This window comes from Podarcis raffonei, chromosome 15 (assembly GCF_027172205.1).
Source record: "Podarcis raffonei isolate rPodRaf1 chromosome 15, rPodRaf1.pri, whole genome shotgun sequence".
NCBI lineage: Eukaryota > Metazoa > Chordata > Lepidosauria > Squamata > Lacertidae > Podarcis > Podarcis raffonei.
Genome location: NC_070616.1, coordinates 1,172,836 through 1,190,893, shown reverse-complemented (window position 1 = coordinate 1,190,893; position 18,058 = coordinate 1,172,836). Strand labels below are relative to the sequence as shown.

Sequence of the window (18,058 nt, the reverse complement as noted above, 5' to 3'; positions counted from 1 at the left end):
CACAGTTTAACTCCGCGCTACGTGACTAATTCCTTCCTTTTCCCTCTCCTGGATCTTCCAGCGTTCAGATTTGTTCGATGCCCACATGGTTCCGGTGTTATGAGAAGAGCTTTTCTCTCTTCGCATCCTCCATTCGTAGATTTCCCATCGTGTTGCCTCTTTACTCGCCAAACCCAAAACTCTGACCTGGCCTGGCTCTCACAATATTCCGATTTACAGGGCAGGTGGTTGGACTAGAAGACCTTTGGGGTCCCCCTCCAACACTCCTATTCTAGCACTGCTTATGGCTGTGTGTTTTAGAGCTGCTGAAACAAAGCCGGCCCGACAGATGATGAAAAACAACTTTGCCGGCTCCAGGAAACTTGAAACCGGGGGTGGCAGCTGTGGGAAAAACCAGGCAGCTGCTGGGGGCTGGATCCGAGAAGAGGCTGCCAGCGCAGGGAGAGAGCCAAGCCCTTGTCTGTGGTTTGGCCAGGAGACAAGAGAGCTGCTTCACACCAGAACAAGACGTGAGACTGCGGCAGGATGGAGGGGAGCCTGACGCCTGGATCAGGCCAAAGGGGGCCCCACCCAGTCCAGGATCCTGTCCTCACAGGGGCCGACCAGACACCCCAATGGGAAACCCACAAGCAGGATCCGGGTGCAAGAGCAACTCTCTCCTTTCCTGCGGCTTCCAGCAACAGGGCTAATAATAATAATTTTTATTTATACCCCACCCTCCCCGGCCAGAGCCGGGTTCAGGGTGGCTAACACCAATAACATCACAGTAAAAACGTAATAGGAGAAAAAGAGAGGGGGGGGGAACCAATTTAAAATACAGGTTAAAATGCAATTTAAAATGCAGCCTCATTTTAAAGTAGCCGATAAATTAAGACCATAAGGGGAGGGAAACATAAGGGTCAGACAGAGTCCAAACCAAAGGCCAGGCGGAACAGCTCTGCCTTGCAGGCCCTGCGGAAAGATGTCCAGTCCTGCAGGGCCCTAGTCTCTTGTGACAGAGCGTTCCACCAGATCGGGGCCACAGCCGAAAAGGCCCTGGCCCTAGTTGAAACCAAACTAACCTCCTTGAGGCTTGGGACCTCCAAAGTGTTGTTATTTGTGGACCTTAAGGTCCTCCGCGGGGCATACCAGGAGAGGCGGTCCCATAGGTACATGGTCCTAGGCTGCATCACCATCGCTGCCTCTGACCGTGGAGCCATCCTGGCTTGCAGCCATTAACAGTCTTCTCCTCTTCCATAAATTTGATCCTCTTTGAAAGCCATTCCGGTGGGTGGCTATCGCTCCAATGGCAGAGAGTTCCAGAGTTTAACTGTGCGCTGCATGAAGAAAGGCTTCCTTTTATCTGTCCTGAACCTTCCAGCGCACATCTTCACAAATTCTAGTGTTCGGAGAGAGGGAGGAAGACTCCCCCAGTTGCGATCCTCAGTAACTTTACTGGGAGAGTGGAGCCGCTGTGGCTCCTGCCCAACAAAACACCAGCCGGCCCAAAGTTCCTCTCTCTTATTTGCACCCGGGGACTCTGACGCCGGCAGCCCCTCCAAACGGCATCGCCAAGCACACCAGGTCGCGCCACTTGTGGATGGTGCTGCCCTCAGCTTCTCCTCCATGGCGGGCAGGACACCTGGTCCAGCGGGCTGTGGACCAGGCAGAGAACTTGGCTCCTGGGGGTCGTGGGATCTGGGTCTCCACTGGGCCCATGTATCCATCACAGAGAAGCCACGATAGATCAGCAGCAGCGATGACACTCAAGCTATGTCTGCCATGAACTGTAAGCTCCCTGGGGCAGAGATTCCTCTGGAACTTAAGAATGTAAGAATTCACTTCGTTATGCAGGTGAGGGGCCACCACTTAAAAAGACCACGGAACCAAGGAAACTAATTCCAAGTCCAGCATCCAACATTTATTTCTACAGCCGTACCTTGGCTCCCGAACGATCGAAACCCGGAAGTGACTGTTCCGGTTTCTGAATGTGTTTTCAGAAGCTGAACGTCCGACAAGGCTTCCGCGATTTCAGATTGGCTGCAGGAGCTTTCCAAAACTGATTCCGTTTGACTTCCAAGGTACGCCTGTATTGCAATAGGACAGAGCTCAGCCCAACGTGCCAACAGGACAAAAGCTTATATAGCAGTTCAAACACGGCAAAGAGTCATAAAACATTTATGCATTCTTAAACATACGTCAGGAAAGGTTACAGGTCATGAGATACAAAGATCACAGAATCACAGGAAGGGATCACAAGGGTAATCTAGTCCCACCCCCTGCAATGTAGGAATCTTTTGCCCAATGTGGGACCCGAGATTAAAAGTCTGATGTTCGACTGACTGAGATACACGACTCCACACTGGCGTCAACTTTCTAGCAAGGTCCCAAAACATTTGGTCTCAACGTACAGCTTATCGGACAGTTGCGTCTAGGCAGCCAGACCTTCAGTAAGAAGGGAGCAGCGTCATAAATTTCTCCCCCCTCTCCTCTTCCTGCGTCTCACTGAGAGCTTCAAGGAGAGCCTGTGCAACACATCCCTCTTTTGGCAAAACATCCTTTGCCCTTCGAAGGTCAGGCAACGTGGGAATGGAGGTGGCGGAAGGGGGACAAACCGCAGGTGACAAATTCAAGCCGAATGCATTCTAAAACGTTGCATAATCAAAACAGGAATTTGTTTCAAAATGGGAGGTTTTCAAAGAATATTTGAAAAATATAGTAGTTTAAATTCTGTTGCAGCATTCGAAGAACTTCAGTAATAGTCGCAAGGTAGATATAAGAAATTAGGTATATTAAGGAAAAGTTTAATTATGATAAAAATGTGTATTGGCAATAAGTAATATGGAATCAAAATATGGAATAGATGGGAGTCTGGGTCTTTGGTGTTAAGACCAATATATGTTTTATTGTTCGTTAAGAAAATTATGTGCCTATGGTTAATCCTGTGTGTAATTTGGTATTTGTGTTTTTTTTTTCTTGCTGTATCAATAAAAATTATAACAAAAAACAAATAAAATGTTACATGCAAATAAAGTGAAACACCGAAATGTTATTAAAATAAAAAATTTACATCTTGGGTCTCTAATCCTTATATCACTAAGAAGAGTCAATGGCCCACCTTGTCCAGCCTCCTGGTCTCACAGTGGCCAACCAGATACCCAAAGGGAAACCCGCAAACAGGATTTGCACACAAGAGCAACTCTCCTGTCCTGCGGTGTCCGGCAACTGCCATTCAGAAGCAAGACTGACTGTGGAGGCAGAGCAGAGCCATCCATCGCCCTCTTCTCCAGGAACTGGCACAGTTCACATTTAAAGGCACCCCAGTTTGTGGCCGTCAGTCCCTCCTGTGGCAGTGAGTTCCACAGTTTATGTGCTGCATGACCAGGTCCTTTCTTTGACCTCTCCTGATTCTTCCTCCACGACTTCTAAGGTTATGAAAGAGGAAGGAAAACTTCTCTCTCTTTCCGCTTTCCTCATGCCACGCAGAATTTGAGAAACTTCCAACACGTTGCCTCTTCCTCGCCTTTTCTCCAAGCTAGAAGGTCCCAAACGCTGCCCCCTTTCTTCAGTGGCGAGCCGCTCCCTCCCCTCGATCATTTCGGTCACCCCTTTTTCAACTCGACAATCTCCTTCTTGAGGTGAGGCGACCAGAACGGTCTGTGGCATTCTAAACGTGGCTGCACCGCAGGTTTGTGCGATGGCATTACGAGACGGGCAGCTTCGTTTTCAACGCCAGTTACTGCTCTGGCTCGACTCTGTCAGATCGGCCGCCACCGATGCTGCCCTCCCTCCCATGCCAAGCAGAGCCTGGCGGCCAAACGGGAAAGCGCAGAGGTCCTTTGGGGCCACTCCTGGCCGGGATACGCTGTGCCAAGCAGCTATGATCCTTGGCAAGGAAAAACTCGCAGCAACGGCCTGCGGGCACAGCGTGTGTGACCTGTCTGGGAAGGAACACACACATGTAGCCGGGCGACTGCCTTTCCTCCCCCACCAATAGCTGTGATTCAGCTGGGAATCCTGAGCTAAATTTTATTAAATTTTTTAATTTATTTAACATAATTGTTACAAAATATAAGCAAAATATTGCATATACATACATACATATATATTTCAAATAGGCACATATATATATATATGAAAAAAGGAACAAAAGAAAAAAAGAAAAAAGAAGAAAAGTTGGAAGAATTTCTTCCAAGTTTATTCTACAAATATCTCCATATGAAAGTAATAATAAAATTTCATTGATTGACTTCCATCGCTTACACTGCACTTCCTATATACATTTTAAGCAACTCCACGATTCTTTGATTCCATGTTTGCTTGAGTGTGATGAAGGCAGCGGCACGGAGAGGCGGCAGGTCGCCCCAAAAGTTTGCTCTCTGCGGCAAGCCAGGCAGAAGAATAGAATCGTGGCTGGGAGGGGCCCAGGGGTCATCTAGTCCAACCCCCCGCAATGCAGGAATTGGGTCAAAGCTTTTGGAAGAATTGCTAGAGAGGAGGTGGGGAAGACTCCCCATCGCAGCTACAAGCAGGCAAGAGCGGGAAGCCTTGGCTGAGCATGAAATGACTGCCTTGGGACTAGCTAAGCAGCTGTTCTCAACCTGAGTCCCCAGATATTGTTGGACTACAACTCCCATCATCCCTGAGCTCTGGCCTTGCTAGCTGGGGGGGATGGGAGTTGTAGTTCAACAACATCTGGGGACCCACAGGTGGAGAAAGGCTGAGATAAAGGCATTAGAGGAGGCTTCCTCCAGATGTTTTTGGCCTACAACTCCTATGATCCCTAGCTAGCAGGACCAGTGGTCAGGGATGATGGGGATTGTAGGCTTCTTCTCTCCCTTCCCCAAACACTTAGCCCCTTGAAGGAACAGAGCACTGGCCCAGGGGTGTGCCCCCCACAATCTGCAAGTCCAGCTGGGTCTCAGGGCACCAAAAATGTGGGTATGCACACAGAGCTACGGCCCTTTCCTTTTTTAAAAAAAATAAGAGAGTGCTAAGGTTCTAGTCCTCATGGTCCCGAATTAAGGGCTAACTGAAATAGGAAGAAAGGACGCTGCCCGTGCTCAGCCTGGGGACGTGGTGAAGCGGCCCCAGGAAGCCTCTGTGCGTATGCAGAGTGCATCTCCCTGAGCCGCTGCAAACATGGGAGGGGAGAACTGCTGAAAGGCAAGCTGGATGGCGCAGGCAGCCCAGCTGTGGGGCAGAGTGACCTCCATCTGCGTGGCTGAAGGTTGGGGAGGGGGAGAACCGGTTTTTCTGCCCTTCCCAGGCTGCTGCCTCAGCGCATTCCCTGTCCAGCCAAGTGTGATGGGCCCAGCAGGCTGGGGTGGGGATTAATCTGCAGCACCCCCCACCTTGGGAATTTCCAGACCCTCTAGATTTAACCCTTTGCACCCCTGGAGCTGAGCTTTGCAGGGAGAGAGACCCTGCCCCCCTCCTTTGAGCATGAAAATCACCTCCTAACCATTCCTTCCAGGTAAAATACCCCAGGAAGGGAGCCTGATCACATCCATTTTCCAAGTAGGAACAGCAAAGTGGCTAAATCGCCTGTCTTCAGGGTGTCAGGACAGCTGCTTGGCATGCAGAAGGGCTTGGCATGCAGAAACCTTGGAGAGCCTCTGCCAGTCAGTGTAAGCAGTTAAGGAGCTAGCTGGACCTATGTACCATTGAGGCAGCTTCCTTTGCTCCTGTTCAAATCAGTCGCCTACTCACAACGACCATGAGGACTAGAATCCTGCGTTCTTTTTAAAAGGTACAGGAAGTAAAGCACTTTCAGCTTTGCACACAGAAGGTGCTGGGTTCAACTCCCGACAACATAGCCAGGCAGGGCTGGGGAAACCCCGGAGAGCTGCTGCCAGTCAGTGTGGCTGGCGCTGAGCAAGATGGACCAATGACCTGAGTTGGTCTAGTGGCAGCTCCTTCTCTCCCCCTTCTTTCCAGCCCTCTTGTGTCCTGACTCAGAGTTCAAGCACAACCCACAAGAGGGGGCTGGATTTCAACTGCAATTCGTGCAGTGCAGGGGGTTGGACTGGATGACCCTTTGGTGTCCCAGGCACAGGATCTCATAGCCTTAGGGTGGAATCCAGCTCCTTGGCTTTGGGCTCTTGACTCTGCCCCTCCCCACACCTGTGCGCCTCTCCCCCTCCAATCAGCCCCGTATGGATCTGCTCTCTCTCTGGGGAGGCCACAGTGGAATGAAGGAAGTCAGGGGAGAAAAAATGCCTTCTGCATTCTTGAAAACACAAAACCCTTTTATGTCTCCCTCATTATCTCTCTCTCACACACAGTTGTGCATCAAGGGCCAGGCAAGCAAAGACATGCCTAGCCAAATCCCCTCACTCCGCAAGGCTTGAACCCAGAACCCCAGGAAACAGGAACCAAAAAGGAAAGGTTCAGGGTGTCTGCAAAGGAGCAGAAAAGTTTAGTTAGAAGGATGTGTCTGTGAAAGAGAGAGAAGCAAGAATTGTCCCTATGAAATCGCACGCACCGGTTCACGGAAAGCCAGTGTGCAGTGGTCAGAGCATTGGGCGAAAACCTGGGAGAGACCAGGGTTCAAATTCCCCCCCGCTGCCATGAAGCTCTCAAGTGGTGACCTTGGGGGCCAATCACTGCCTTTCTCAGCCTAATCTACCTTTCAGGGTGTTGTGGGGATTAAATGGGTGGGGAGCCATGGGTGCCACCTTGAGCTCCTTGGAGAAAAACCCGGGATATAAAAGCAGTAAATAAAACAAACGAACAAATGTATTGCATCAATTCAGCCTCAACACTTTGGGGAGAGAGGGTTGGAAACATGCAGAACTCCCCAAAGGAGTGCCAAACCTGAGTCCCCCAAGGTAAGAGGAGGCTCGCAAAGACAACTGTGAAAGCGCACGAAACTGCAATGACCCAAACACACACGCAGAGTGCACAGGCCGATCCAAACGCCTGTGCCACACCCGGGGGACGCACACAAAATTTATTCTAGCAAAGTTTTTCCGTGGGTTTAAAAGGCTCGCCGGCCTTCAAGGTGCGCGCAAGAACTCGGGTTTTGTTTTCGCAGCAACGCTCTGGAAACGGTTACGCAAGGACGGGGCTCTTGAACTGGAAAAGCCGCTGTCAATCTGCCTCGCGGGCGTCTTTTCCGCTCCATGAATAAGTAGGCCCATGGATCAGACGCACACACTCATTCTCCGGAACACCTGGAACGGTCCCCGGCTGACTAACAGTTCTGTGAAACTCCGAAAGCTTGCCTACGTGCCATGCAAAGTTGGAGCAATAAAGAAGCTTTGTGCATGTCTGCGTCCCCAAAGTGGAGGGGGGGTCTCTGTTTGACTGCACCCCCAAATACCAGTTCCTGGGGGCAGGACGAGTGGTCTTGTGCTCACGGCACACTTCTGGGCTTGCCTTCGTCGGCTGCTGGGTGCAAATGTATCCTAAGGGGAGGGAAGTCTTCTAGATATATGGTTTTATTGCATTTTTAACCACCACCACCCCAAGGAGCTCAAGCCGGTGTACATAGTTCTCCTGCTCCCCATTTTATCCTCACAGCAACAACCTTGCGAGGTAGGCCGGGCTGAGAGTAAGTGACCAGCTTCCAAAGTCACACACCCAGTGAGCTTCGTAGCTGAGTGAGGATTCGAACGCTGGTCTCCCTGGGATCCTAACCGGACATTCTGACCCCTGTACAACTTAAGCATAGGATTTAAAGGGGCTCGCAGCATTTACACCCTGAAATATCTCACTTAGTCGCAGCTTTGGGCCCAGCACAGAGCAAGCAGGTCTTTGTATCTCCAGCTGCTTCCATCTCAGCTCAGACCCAAAAACTCTGGCTATTGTTTGGCTACCTGGCAGCCAGGTGAAGCGGGTGGGGAGGAAGGGCCCCCGCCCAGTAGCCTGCAGCGCCCCCTGAACTAGCAATCCCAGGTGCAGTGCTTGATCCGTACCCCACCTGCAGCCACAACAGCTGTACGGCCTTCTCCCCTCAAATCCCTGGTTAATGCCAGACATCTAAGAAAGTTAAACATTACAAGAATGCAGGCGGCTTATCAACTTCCCCCCTTCTCCACCAAAGCTCAGATTCTGAGTAGATCAGGAAGTTTTTTGTGGGGGGGGGAGGAGCGCTGGATGAGGCTCAAATACTGCCTCTCTTCTTCCCTTCCCTGCCTCTAAAATGCAAACAGCCAAGGCCTACCTGGCAAGGTTGTTGCGAAGCTGCAAGGAGGCTAACTGCAAAGCGACCTTGGTGCCAATATGCTAAGCACCTCTCCCGCCCGCCCCCCCTTGCCAGTCATGCAAGGCCCCCCCCCCTGCCTCGCAGGCCTCTCTGCCGTTACATACCCCCCCCCAATAGCAGCTTTTCTACAAAGGCCAGAAAAATTCACTTAAGCAGACAAGCAGTCCCTGCTTGTTAGTTAGAGAGATCTTATTACAAGAGGGGTTGGCAGAAAGAGAGAATTCCCAGCTTTTTGGGGGTGGGGGTGGGCAGAGGAGATCAGTCGCTACAGCCCCTCCCAGATCCCCAACACTTAACTATTCAACGCCCAGGGAGATCCGGGAAAACTTACTGCCTTTACCCACGAAACACAAACATATACAGAGTCACGCCTTTGCAGAGTCAAGGGAGCAGCCTGACCAGAGGGCACCTGAGCGGCGGGAGAGGCTTGAACCTTGGACTGGAAGGGAAGGGGAAAGGCAGATGTTTGTAATTGTGATGGGAAATCAGGGATGGGCAAGAGCTAAATGGGATTAGGTGGTCTTTAGGTGGGGAATTAGAGGGAAGGTGGGAGCTAGCTGGTTAGCAGGCCAGGATTATTATTATTTATATTTGTAGGATTGTAGAGTTGGAAGGGACCCCCAAAGGTCATCTAGGCCAACCCCCTCTTGCAATACAGGAAATGACAGCTAAAGGAGCCCTGACAGATGGCTATCAAATCTGTTCCACTGCTGAACAGCTCCCTTCAGATATTTGAAGAGGGCTCTCGTATTACTACTACTATTACTGCTACTACTACTATTTCTTTGTTGTCTTCCTTACAGAAATAGCTTTGCAACTGGGTTGTCTGGAATATATCTGAAACATTCTTTTATACTGTCTGAGTTGACTTCAGAAGCTGCCTCGGGAGGGCTTTGCCCTGCATTTTTTCTGAGATTAAATATCAAGAAATATTTGCCAGCCAAGAGCATTCTCATCTTCCCAGAGGACGGGAGAACAGCATGTGGCCCTTTGAACACCACCAGGCTCCTGCTACCCCATGTAGCCAATGCTGGGGGTCAATGGGAGCAACAGCTCTCCAGAGTTTCCTCAGAAATAAAGGTGCCAGTCCTCATCGTTCCAAATAAAAGGGCTTATTTAAACAGGAACATGGGAAGCTGTTGTGTCAGACCACTGATCCAGCTAGCTCAGCCGTGTCTGCCGACACGGACTGGTAGCAGTGGCTCTGCAAAGTTTCCTCCCCAGCCCTACTTAGGGATTCTGTGCCTCGGACCTTCTGCATGCAAAGCCGGGGCTCCGTCACTGAGCTACAGCCCTTCCCCAAACCAGACACCTGATCCATCTAGCTCAGTATTGTCTGCACTGGCTGGCAGCAATGGCTCTCCTGGGTTTCAGGCAGGGAGGGTTTCCCAGCCCGACCTGGAGATGCCAGCGGGGATTGAAACTGGGTCCTTCTGCCTGCAAAGCAGAAAGTGCTTCATCACTGAGTTACGGCCCTCTCCCTAAAAAAGAATGCAAGACACTAGTCCTCATGGTCCTGAATTTAAACAGGAAGGGAGGACGGAAGCCGCCTTAATTATACGCAGACAGATCCAGCTAGCCTACTGCAAAAGGGGGTGGGGTTCTCCATTGAGGACCCAGCTGTGGCTCTCGGGCTCTGCTGGGTGGGTGCCGGACTCTGATTCAAATCATGGAGTTAAGGGACAGATAACCCGAAACCTCAGCCACGCCCGGGGGGCTCACAGCAGCCCCCAAACCTGTTTCCCAAGGCCCAGAACACACAAAGCAATGCTTTCTTTGGCTTGTCTCCCTCGGACGAAAGGAGACGTCAGTCCTTGCTGGCTTCAACAGGCAGAAGAGACTTATTGGATCAAACAGACCCCTCCGCAAAAAAACCCCCACCCGCAAACTAGCCCAGCATCCCGCTTCCAACAGAGGTCAGCAATAAATCCACAAACAGGCCCCAGCGTTGGCTCCCAACAGCAGACAGTTCGCGGTAGACTGCCGCTGGAGACAGAGGCTTTATTTCAGCTCATCGCCGACCATCCGCTAAGAAGGCACCCCTCTTTTTCCGAGGCCCTTGACAACCGGCGTGGGGTGGGGAGGACAGGAGGGACCCTTCAAGGTGAGACAATAGCAGGCAGAACAATAGAAAAGAATGAGGTGGGAGAGGGAGGCAGCCCAGCAAGACTCCGCGCCGCCGCACTCTGCACATGCTCAGAGAAGCGGCCTGTCCCATTTGCCGCTGCCGAGCCAAGTGCTGGGAAATGGGGGGAGCCCCCAACGAGGGAGGCGGGTGGGGGCCCCTCCAGTTCTCCCTAGGAATGAAGCGGGCGCGGAACAAAGGAGGCGGCGAGCCGGGGAGGCGGCGGCGGCGGTGCGCCCAGGGCGCGCGAGCGGGGCTCTCCAAGCAAGCGCGCTTTGGAGAGGCGCGCAGGGGCCGTGCGCCTCCGTCTTCCTGCGTCCGGATCGCGCCCCCTGGCCGGCCCGGCCCGGCTCCGCCTTCCGCGGGGACTGACCTGAGGAATTCCTGCAGGCAGGTGTCGCAGAAGCGGTGGCCGCAGGTGGAGACGCGGACGGGCTCGCGCATGGCCTTGGCGCACAGCGGGCACAGCAGCCGCCGCTTCGGCTTCTCCAGGAACTTGTAGTCGAAGCCCGGCATGGTCCCGCCGGCCTGCCGGGGAGAGGCGCCTCCGCAGGCCCCGCGCCGCCCCTGTCGCCTCCTGCGCCCGCCGGCCTCGCAGGTCCTGCCGGGCGACCCCTCTCCCTATTGTGTGCAGCGCCGACTTAGGCTCGCCTAGGCAAGGCAACGCCACGCCTCTCCGCCTCCTTCCCCTCCCCGCGCTCTCTCCGCCTCCCTCCCCGCCTCGGGAGGGTTGCCAACTTCGCTCCTTTCCTCCGCTCCTCTGCCGTCGAGGGACGCTTTCCCGCTTCTCTGGTTTGGGTGGTTCTTTTTCTTCTATTGCAGGCTGAGCCTCCCCTCGCTTTCTCTGTCTTTTTTTTGGCTTGGGAGGGCTGCCAACTTTGCCCCCCCCCCCCGCTTTTGAGAGAGAGCATTCTGTTCCCCAGGTTTGGAGCGCTGGGGTCTTTCTTTTTCCACAGCTGCAGGCGCCATACCTGGAAGGCAAGGAGAAGCAAATGCCTCTGGCTAGCAGTCGCTGGGAATCTCAAGTGCAGAGAGTTGCTGCTGTTCACTCTGGTCCCTCCGGGGGGGGGGTCACCGTGAGAGCAGGAGTCAGGACTAGGTGGGCCGTGGGCCTCATCCAGCTGCAGAGCTCTTGGGGCAAATGGGGAGGGTCTGCCAGCAACAGAAGAAAAACCAGCCCTCCAAACCAGAGAAGCGTCCCTCTCCGCTGGCCAGTAATGGCCCACATACTACCAGCTGCTAATCCACCACCCAGAGAGGCAAATCTAGGCTTCCTTGCACCTTTGGCAAAAAGCTGTATCAACACCCCTCTCCCTGGTACCTTTGGCAATTGCTGGCTCTCTTAATATTTTTGTGATTTTTGCATCCCTGTGCCCTTAGCAGGGTCCAGCCTGGCCAATGCCTGGGTATGTTTCTGCCTCCAACGGCATTGGCCAGGCTGGACCCTGCCAAGGGCACAGTCCTGGGGACGCAAATACCACCTGGTTCCACCCTGGTTTGCATCAGGAGGTGACTTGCTGCCTAAAAACAAACTGGGGACCCCCTTCACGTCCTCCCACTCCCCTACACTCCCATCTGTAGAGAAGCAGACTCTTAATCTCAGGGCTGGGGGTTCGAACCCCACATTGGACAAAAGATCACTGCATTGTAGGGAGTTGGACTAGATGACCCTCAGGACCCCTTCCAATGATTCCACGATTTGCCAGGTCCTGCGGAGAAGACAGCTGCTTCTCACTGAGCTTGAGTTAAGAGCTTCCCTTGCCGCCCCCAGTTTCTCTCTCTCTCCCCGTCTCTTGGTGGCTCAAGCACATGTGTGTGTGTTCCTCATCAGTGGTTGCCGTGGGAGGACTGCACAGCTGCAGGATGGGTGTCTAACTCCTCTCCAGGCCCCCACCCCCAGACCACAGCAGACCACCAAGTTAAGGGCCATGGAGACAGTACACAGCTGCTCTTGATTTCAGCTGGTGCAGGGGAATGTGGGGGGTGGGTTGTGCAGTGTGGGCCCCCTGCCCTGTTTGTGACACAAAACTACATCTACACACACACACACAAACCCCCAGGGAAGAGAAGATGCAAATCTGCTGCAGTTTCCCTTTGATGCACCAGATTTCTGCTGCCTTCCTCTCCTGCTTCTCCAACGCTCACCTACTTTCTTTAATTAGCTAGCAGGAGATTCCTCTCCCCACCCCCATATCAGGAAGAAGTTGGAGCCCCCAGATGCGTATAGCATCACATACACACTCCGTTGCTGAACCCTGTGATCTACTTAGAAGGCACCATGTATAGATTAGAAACCAGGAATTCGGATGAGTCTGTGGCCCTGGGCTCACTTGGAAGTCTATCTGTCCCAGCAGAGGACAGATGCCACGGGGGCTAAGTCACTGCCCCTTGCCCAAAATTCCCCCAAAAGCAAAATTATTTTCTGATGCCACCACCGTCCAGGTGTGTTATTTCTGTTTTATTTATTGTGTTTACATTCCACCTTTTTCTCCAAGGAGCTGAAGGTGGTTCATGTGGTTCTTAGGTAAAGGTAAAGAGACCCCTGACCATTAGTTCCAGTCGTGACTGACTCTGGGGTTGCGGCCCTCATCTCGCTTTACTGGCTGAGGGAGCCGGCGTACAGCTTCCAGGTCATGTGGCCAGCAGGACTAAGCCACTTCTGGCGAACCAGAGCAGCGCACGGAAATGCTGTTTACCTTCCCGCTGGAGTGGTACCTATTTATCTACTAGCACTTTGATGTGCTTTCAAACTGCTAGGTTGGCAGGAGCAGGGACTGAGCAACGGGAGCTCACTCCTTCACGGGGATTCGAACCGCCAACCTTCTGATTCGCAAGCCCTAGGCTCTGTGGTTTAACCCATGTCCCTGTGGTTCTTATCCTTCCTCGTTTAATCCCGTGGTGTAGGTCAGGCTGAGAGGCGATGACTGGCCCCTTCCTAGCCCACGAGAGGGGATTTGAACTGTGGTCTTTTCCAGGTCCAGGTCCAACACTCTTACCCTACACTGCACAGGCTTGTTAAGGATAAATTATTATTTGGAACGTCTGGTTTCATTGGGCCCAAATGGGCCCAAAGACATTGGTAGCGGCGAAGCAGGATGTCCCCTCACTTTTTCTGCAGCTCAAACAGCAGCTTCGAAAGCAAAAAACGAGGCCTTGCAGATCACAGAATCATAGTTGGGAGGGACCACAAGGGTCATCTAGTCCAACCCCCTGCAATGCAGGAATCTTTTGCCCAATGGGGGGCTCGAACGCACAACCCTGTGATTAAGATGCTGTACCAACTGCGCTGTTTAGAACGTCCTGCTGGCAAACTCAGTGCAACAATGGACGTTTCATATTCCAACTCAAAACCTTTGTCCATCTAGCCTGGTTCTGCTCTCTCTGACTGGCAGCTGCTCAGGCAGAGAAGGGGTGGGTGTGTCTTTTGCTGCTAAGAGCCTTTTAACTGGAGAATCTGAGGACAGGTGCTCCGCTACTGAGCCCTGGCGCACACCGACCAACGTGGCAGCCTTTTGTGGTCAGCAGTCCTACATGGCAGCTTGGAGAGGCCAAAAGACGTGTGCTGAGTGGAACAGTCTCAATTGTTCAAGAAAGGCCTAAATAGCGCAATGAAAGCCTGAGTTGCTGGATCAGGCCGAGGGGGGTGGACACTTAGCCCAGGATCCTGTTCCCACAGCGGCCAACCAGATGCCCACATGGAAAACTGCCAAGCAGGACCTGAGCACAATGACAGCAACTCTTCCCAGCTGCGTTTCCCAGCAACCTTAATCCAGGGGTACACTGCCTCTGGCAGTGGGGGCACAACGCAGCCATTGTGACTGGAAGCCACCGCTTGCCCTGCCCTCCAGGAGCCTGTTCTGAGCTTTGTACCTCTTATCAGCTGGCCGTGCTGGAGGGGTCTGCTTGCTCAAAGTCCCTTGACCTTCTCCCGCTGGCTCCACACCTCGGTCGCACAGAGGGATCCGGGATCTGTGTCGACACACGGCCCTCAAAGCGCCAGGCTCCTCCATCTCCGGCAAGTTTACCCAGTTCAGCCTCTCTCTCTCCTGTCAGGGCAGTCTCAAGCACATCTCTCTCTCCAGCCCAAGAAGGGGAAGAGAAGCACATCACAAAACGGTTCGATGGCAGCGGGAAAAGCTATGCAAATTGAGCACAGGCCTCATGAGTTTTGACTCGTGTCTGGGTCTTGCAGCTGCCGCCCCACTGCTCAGGGAATGAATGGGGCCTCCCCCAAAACAGGCCTGGACAGGACACTGTGGCTCGGGGCCTTTCCTGGGGTGGCCCTGAGGCCCGGTGGGGCAACACGGAAGTTGGGCAGTAGCAGACCGGCTTCTCCCTCTCTACGCCTCGTGCCCATCCACTGAAGCTGAAGGTTGGAAAAGTCAGGGCAGTTAAAAGGAAGTCCTTCCTCACACAGCACAGTTAAACGGTGGAACTCACTGCTGCAGGAGGCAGGAATGGGCACCAACTTGGATGGCATTAAAAGAGAGTTAAGCAAATTCATAGAGGAGGAGTATCAATGGGTATTAGCCACGACGGCTCATCAGAGGCAGCGATGCTTCTGAATGCTGGTGGTTGGAGGGGAGAGGGCTCTTGTGGTCAAATCCTGCTTTGGGGGCACCTGGGGGGCCACTGTGAGAACAGGGCCTGCTCCAGCAGGATCTTCTAAGGTTCTGGTGGTCTCCTGTATGCACTGCGTCACTTTGGGCTACAGCGGTCCATGAGACCTCTGGTTCTTTCCCCCTTTGGACAAGGCTGGATCCTTCTTCCCTCCAGCAGTGCCTTTGCCTTGCCACTGAGCACCTGAAGCAAAATGCCTGCCTGGGTTTCCATGGTGGCCGAGACAAAGAATGTCTGTATGTGGGAAGGGGGGAGGCCGCTCCTCCACCCCGGCCAAGGATATGCCTCAACTTGCAGATCAAACAGATCCCTTTGCGGCTTCTCTCTCTCGGCAGGTTGCTGGGTTAGCCGACAACAGGCGGTGAATTTGGTCAATGGCCTCCGCCCAGGCTCTGCTGACCACATTTGAGCGTACAGAAGAACCTCTGTGCTGGGTCAGGTCAAAGGTCAGCCTGGGACAGCGCCCCGTCCGATGCCTTGGGGAGGCTCACAGTGGAGACAGAACAGATGAAAACCCTCCTGCTGGATCAGGCCCATGTCCCCTCTAGTCCAGCATCCTGTTCCCACAGGGGCCAACCAGATGTCTATTATGGGAGACCAGCAAGCGCAAGAGCAATTCTCCCTTCCTGTGGCTTCAAAAGCATCCCTGCCTCCGATGGCAGAGCCAGAGAGGAGCCATTGTGGCTAGTGGCCTCTGCTCCGCTGTGTTTGCCCAGTCGTCTTTCAGAGCCGCCCAACTTGGCAACCATCACTGCCTCCTGTGGGAGAGAGTTCCAAAGTCTATGCGCCGTGTGAAGCACTTTCTCTTTGTTGTCCTGTTCCCCATTCAGCCACATGAGATGCCCATGAGTTCGAGTGTTACGAGAAAACTTCTATCTCTTCACTTTCTCCATTCCAGGCATCCTTTTATAAACTTCTATCCTGTCGCCTCTTCCTCGCTTTTTCTCTCAACTGAAAAGTCCCGCATGTGTCCTCATAGGGGGCTTGTTCCCCTCACCCCCCCCCGATAATTTGGGTTGCCCTTTCCTGAACCTTCCCAGCTCTTTGCTACCCTTTCGGAGGTGAGGCAACCAGAGGCCCCTTGTCCCACCCGCCACCTCCCAATCAGAGGCAAATGTGAATGCCACAGCTAGGGATAATAATAATAATAATAATAATAATAATAATAATAATAATAATTAATAATAATAAAAATTATTTATATCCCACCCTTCCCAGCCAAAGCTGGGCTCAGAGCAGCTAACAACAGTAAAATAATACAGCATTCTAAAATCAATTCATTCTAAAATCAGTTCAAATCAAATTAATGGCAACCATTGGGCTAGAGTTCTGTGAAGATGTTGAAGGGTTTAATTGTGCAGAGGAGGAAAGAGTCTCAGGGCATGTACAGAGGAAGCCATTGCTAACTTGCAGAAGCCACTGCTATCTTCCAGAATGTGGCAGCTAGACTGGTGACTGGGAGCGGCTGCCGAGACCACATAACACCGGTCTTGAAAGACCTACATTGGCTCCCATGACGTTTCCGAGCACAATTCAAAGTGTTGGTGCTGATCTTTAAAGCCCTAAAGAGCCTCAGCCCACTATACCTGAAGGAGTGTCTCCATCCCCATCGTTCTGCCCGGACACTGAGGTCCAGCGCCGAGGGCTTTCTGGCGGTTTCCTCCCTGCGAAAAGTGAGGTTACAGGGAACTAGGCAGAGGGCCTTCTTGGTGGTGGCGCCTGCCCTGTGGAACACCCTCCCATCAGATGTCAAGGAAATAAACAACTATCTGACTTTTAGAAGACATCTGAAGGCACCCCTGTTTAGGGAATTTTTTTAATGTTTGATGTTTTATTGCTTTATTTTTATTAATATTCTGTTGGGAGCCGCCCAGAGTGGCTGGGGAAACCCAGCCAGATGGGCAGGGTATAAATAATAAATTATTATTATTATTATCATTATTATAAGTCGGTTTGGGTCCAGCCAATGCCTGGGTGGGCGGCCCCAGCTTAGTGGTAGTGCACCTGCCTTGCATGCAGAAGGTCCCAGGGTCAACCCCTGACAGCATTTCTGGATAGGACTGGGAAGGACTCCCTCTCTGACACCCTGGAGAACTGCTGCCAGTCAGTGTAGACAATACTGAGCTAGATGGACCCGTGGTCTCACTCAGCATAAGGCAGCATCCTCTGATCACCAGGAACGACCTGCATGCCCCCTGGGGTTTCTGTGAGGTCTGGAGGGTGGCGGCAAAAAGGACAGGGCCTTTTCAGCAGTGGCTCCCTGCTTCTGGGGAAGAGGAGCAGCTACATACGCCACCTCGCGCTCCTTGGAGGAAAGGGGAGATACACATGTAATAAACCAACAGAATAAGAAGATTCCGAGACCCACAAGTTTGAGGGATTGTACCCACAATTTGTTTGTTTTTTTGAATTCATATACAAAACCATTAAAATTATGCAAAGATAAGAATAATCAGCAACGTGTGTTACAAATCTGGAAGATTTTTTAAAAAATACTTCTCACTGTAAAGGCTTCATATGCAAGAACTATGTACACAGAGGCAAAGATCAGTAAGAAAACTGCAAGCTGGAGAGGTTGAGTCCTAATATGAGGGCTTAAAATAGGGGAAAAAACAAAACATCCCACTCTTTTAACACTCTTCTCTTAGGGTGCTTCTTGATTTCAAACATTTGTCTTTTGTTTGCAAGCTTGTTTAAGTTTCCCTGGGATGGATGGCTAAAACAATCCAAATGTGCTAATACCGTGACAGTTTGTGCTTGCTAATTAACTTGCATCCTCTTCCCTTTTTGCTTGCTCAGCTATCTCAGCTCCCCTCCAGCATGGCTGTGCTACATCAAAGAGAACCTTTTTGGGACCCCTTCCTGGCTCCAGCGGAAGAAAAGCCGCTTCCTTTTCATGTCAAGGAGACTGAACAGGGAATCAAAATGTCGCTGGCTTTTCAAGGGACCCAGCTAGAGCTGGAATGGAATGCTGGCAAATCACAGCACAAGGGACCCTCCAAAGGTCATCCAGTCCAACCCCCTGCAATTCCAAATCGTCCCAACATTCTCCTCGAGGCCGGCCGTTTCCCAAAGGCCACTTTCTGCCGCCACAATTCATTCTGCTGCAAAGAGACTTTGCC

At 52.3% G+C, this 18,058-nt stretch overlaps 2 protein-coding genes across 3 annotated transcripts in view; both read right to left on the bottom strand.

Annotated features, from left to right (window-relative positions):
* TRAF4 (TNF receptor associated factor 4) overlaps positions 1 to 10,967 on the bottom strand; it is a 77,980-nt gene extending 67,013 nt beyond the window's left edge. For both annotated transcript variants that reach the window (XR_008327781.1, XM_053367219.1), the window contains exon 1: positions 10,690 to 10,967. Coding sequence is in view for 1 of the 2 variants with exons in the window: in XM_053367219.1 (XP_053223194.1) it covers positions 10,690 to 10,832 (143 nt within the window). In the remaining variant the exon portion in view is untranslated. The remainder of the gene's footprint in view (positions 1 to 10,689) is intronic.
* The window catches only part of NEK8 (NIMA related kinase 8), a 53,605-nt gene that overhangs the window by 4,107 nt on the left and 31,440 nt on the right, over positions 1 to 18,058 (bottom strand). The window lies entirely within an intron of this gene.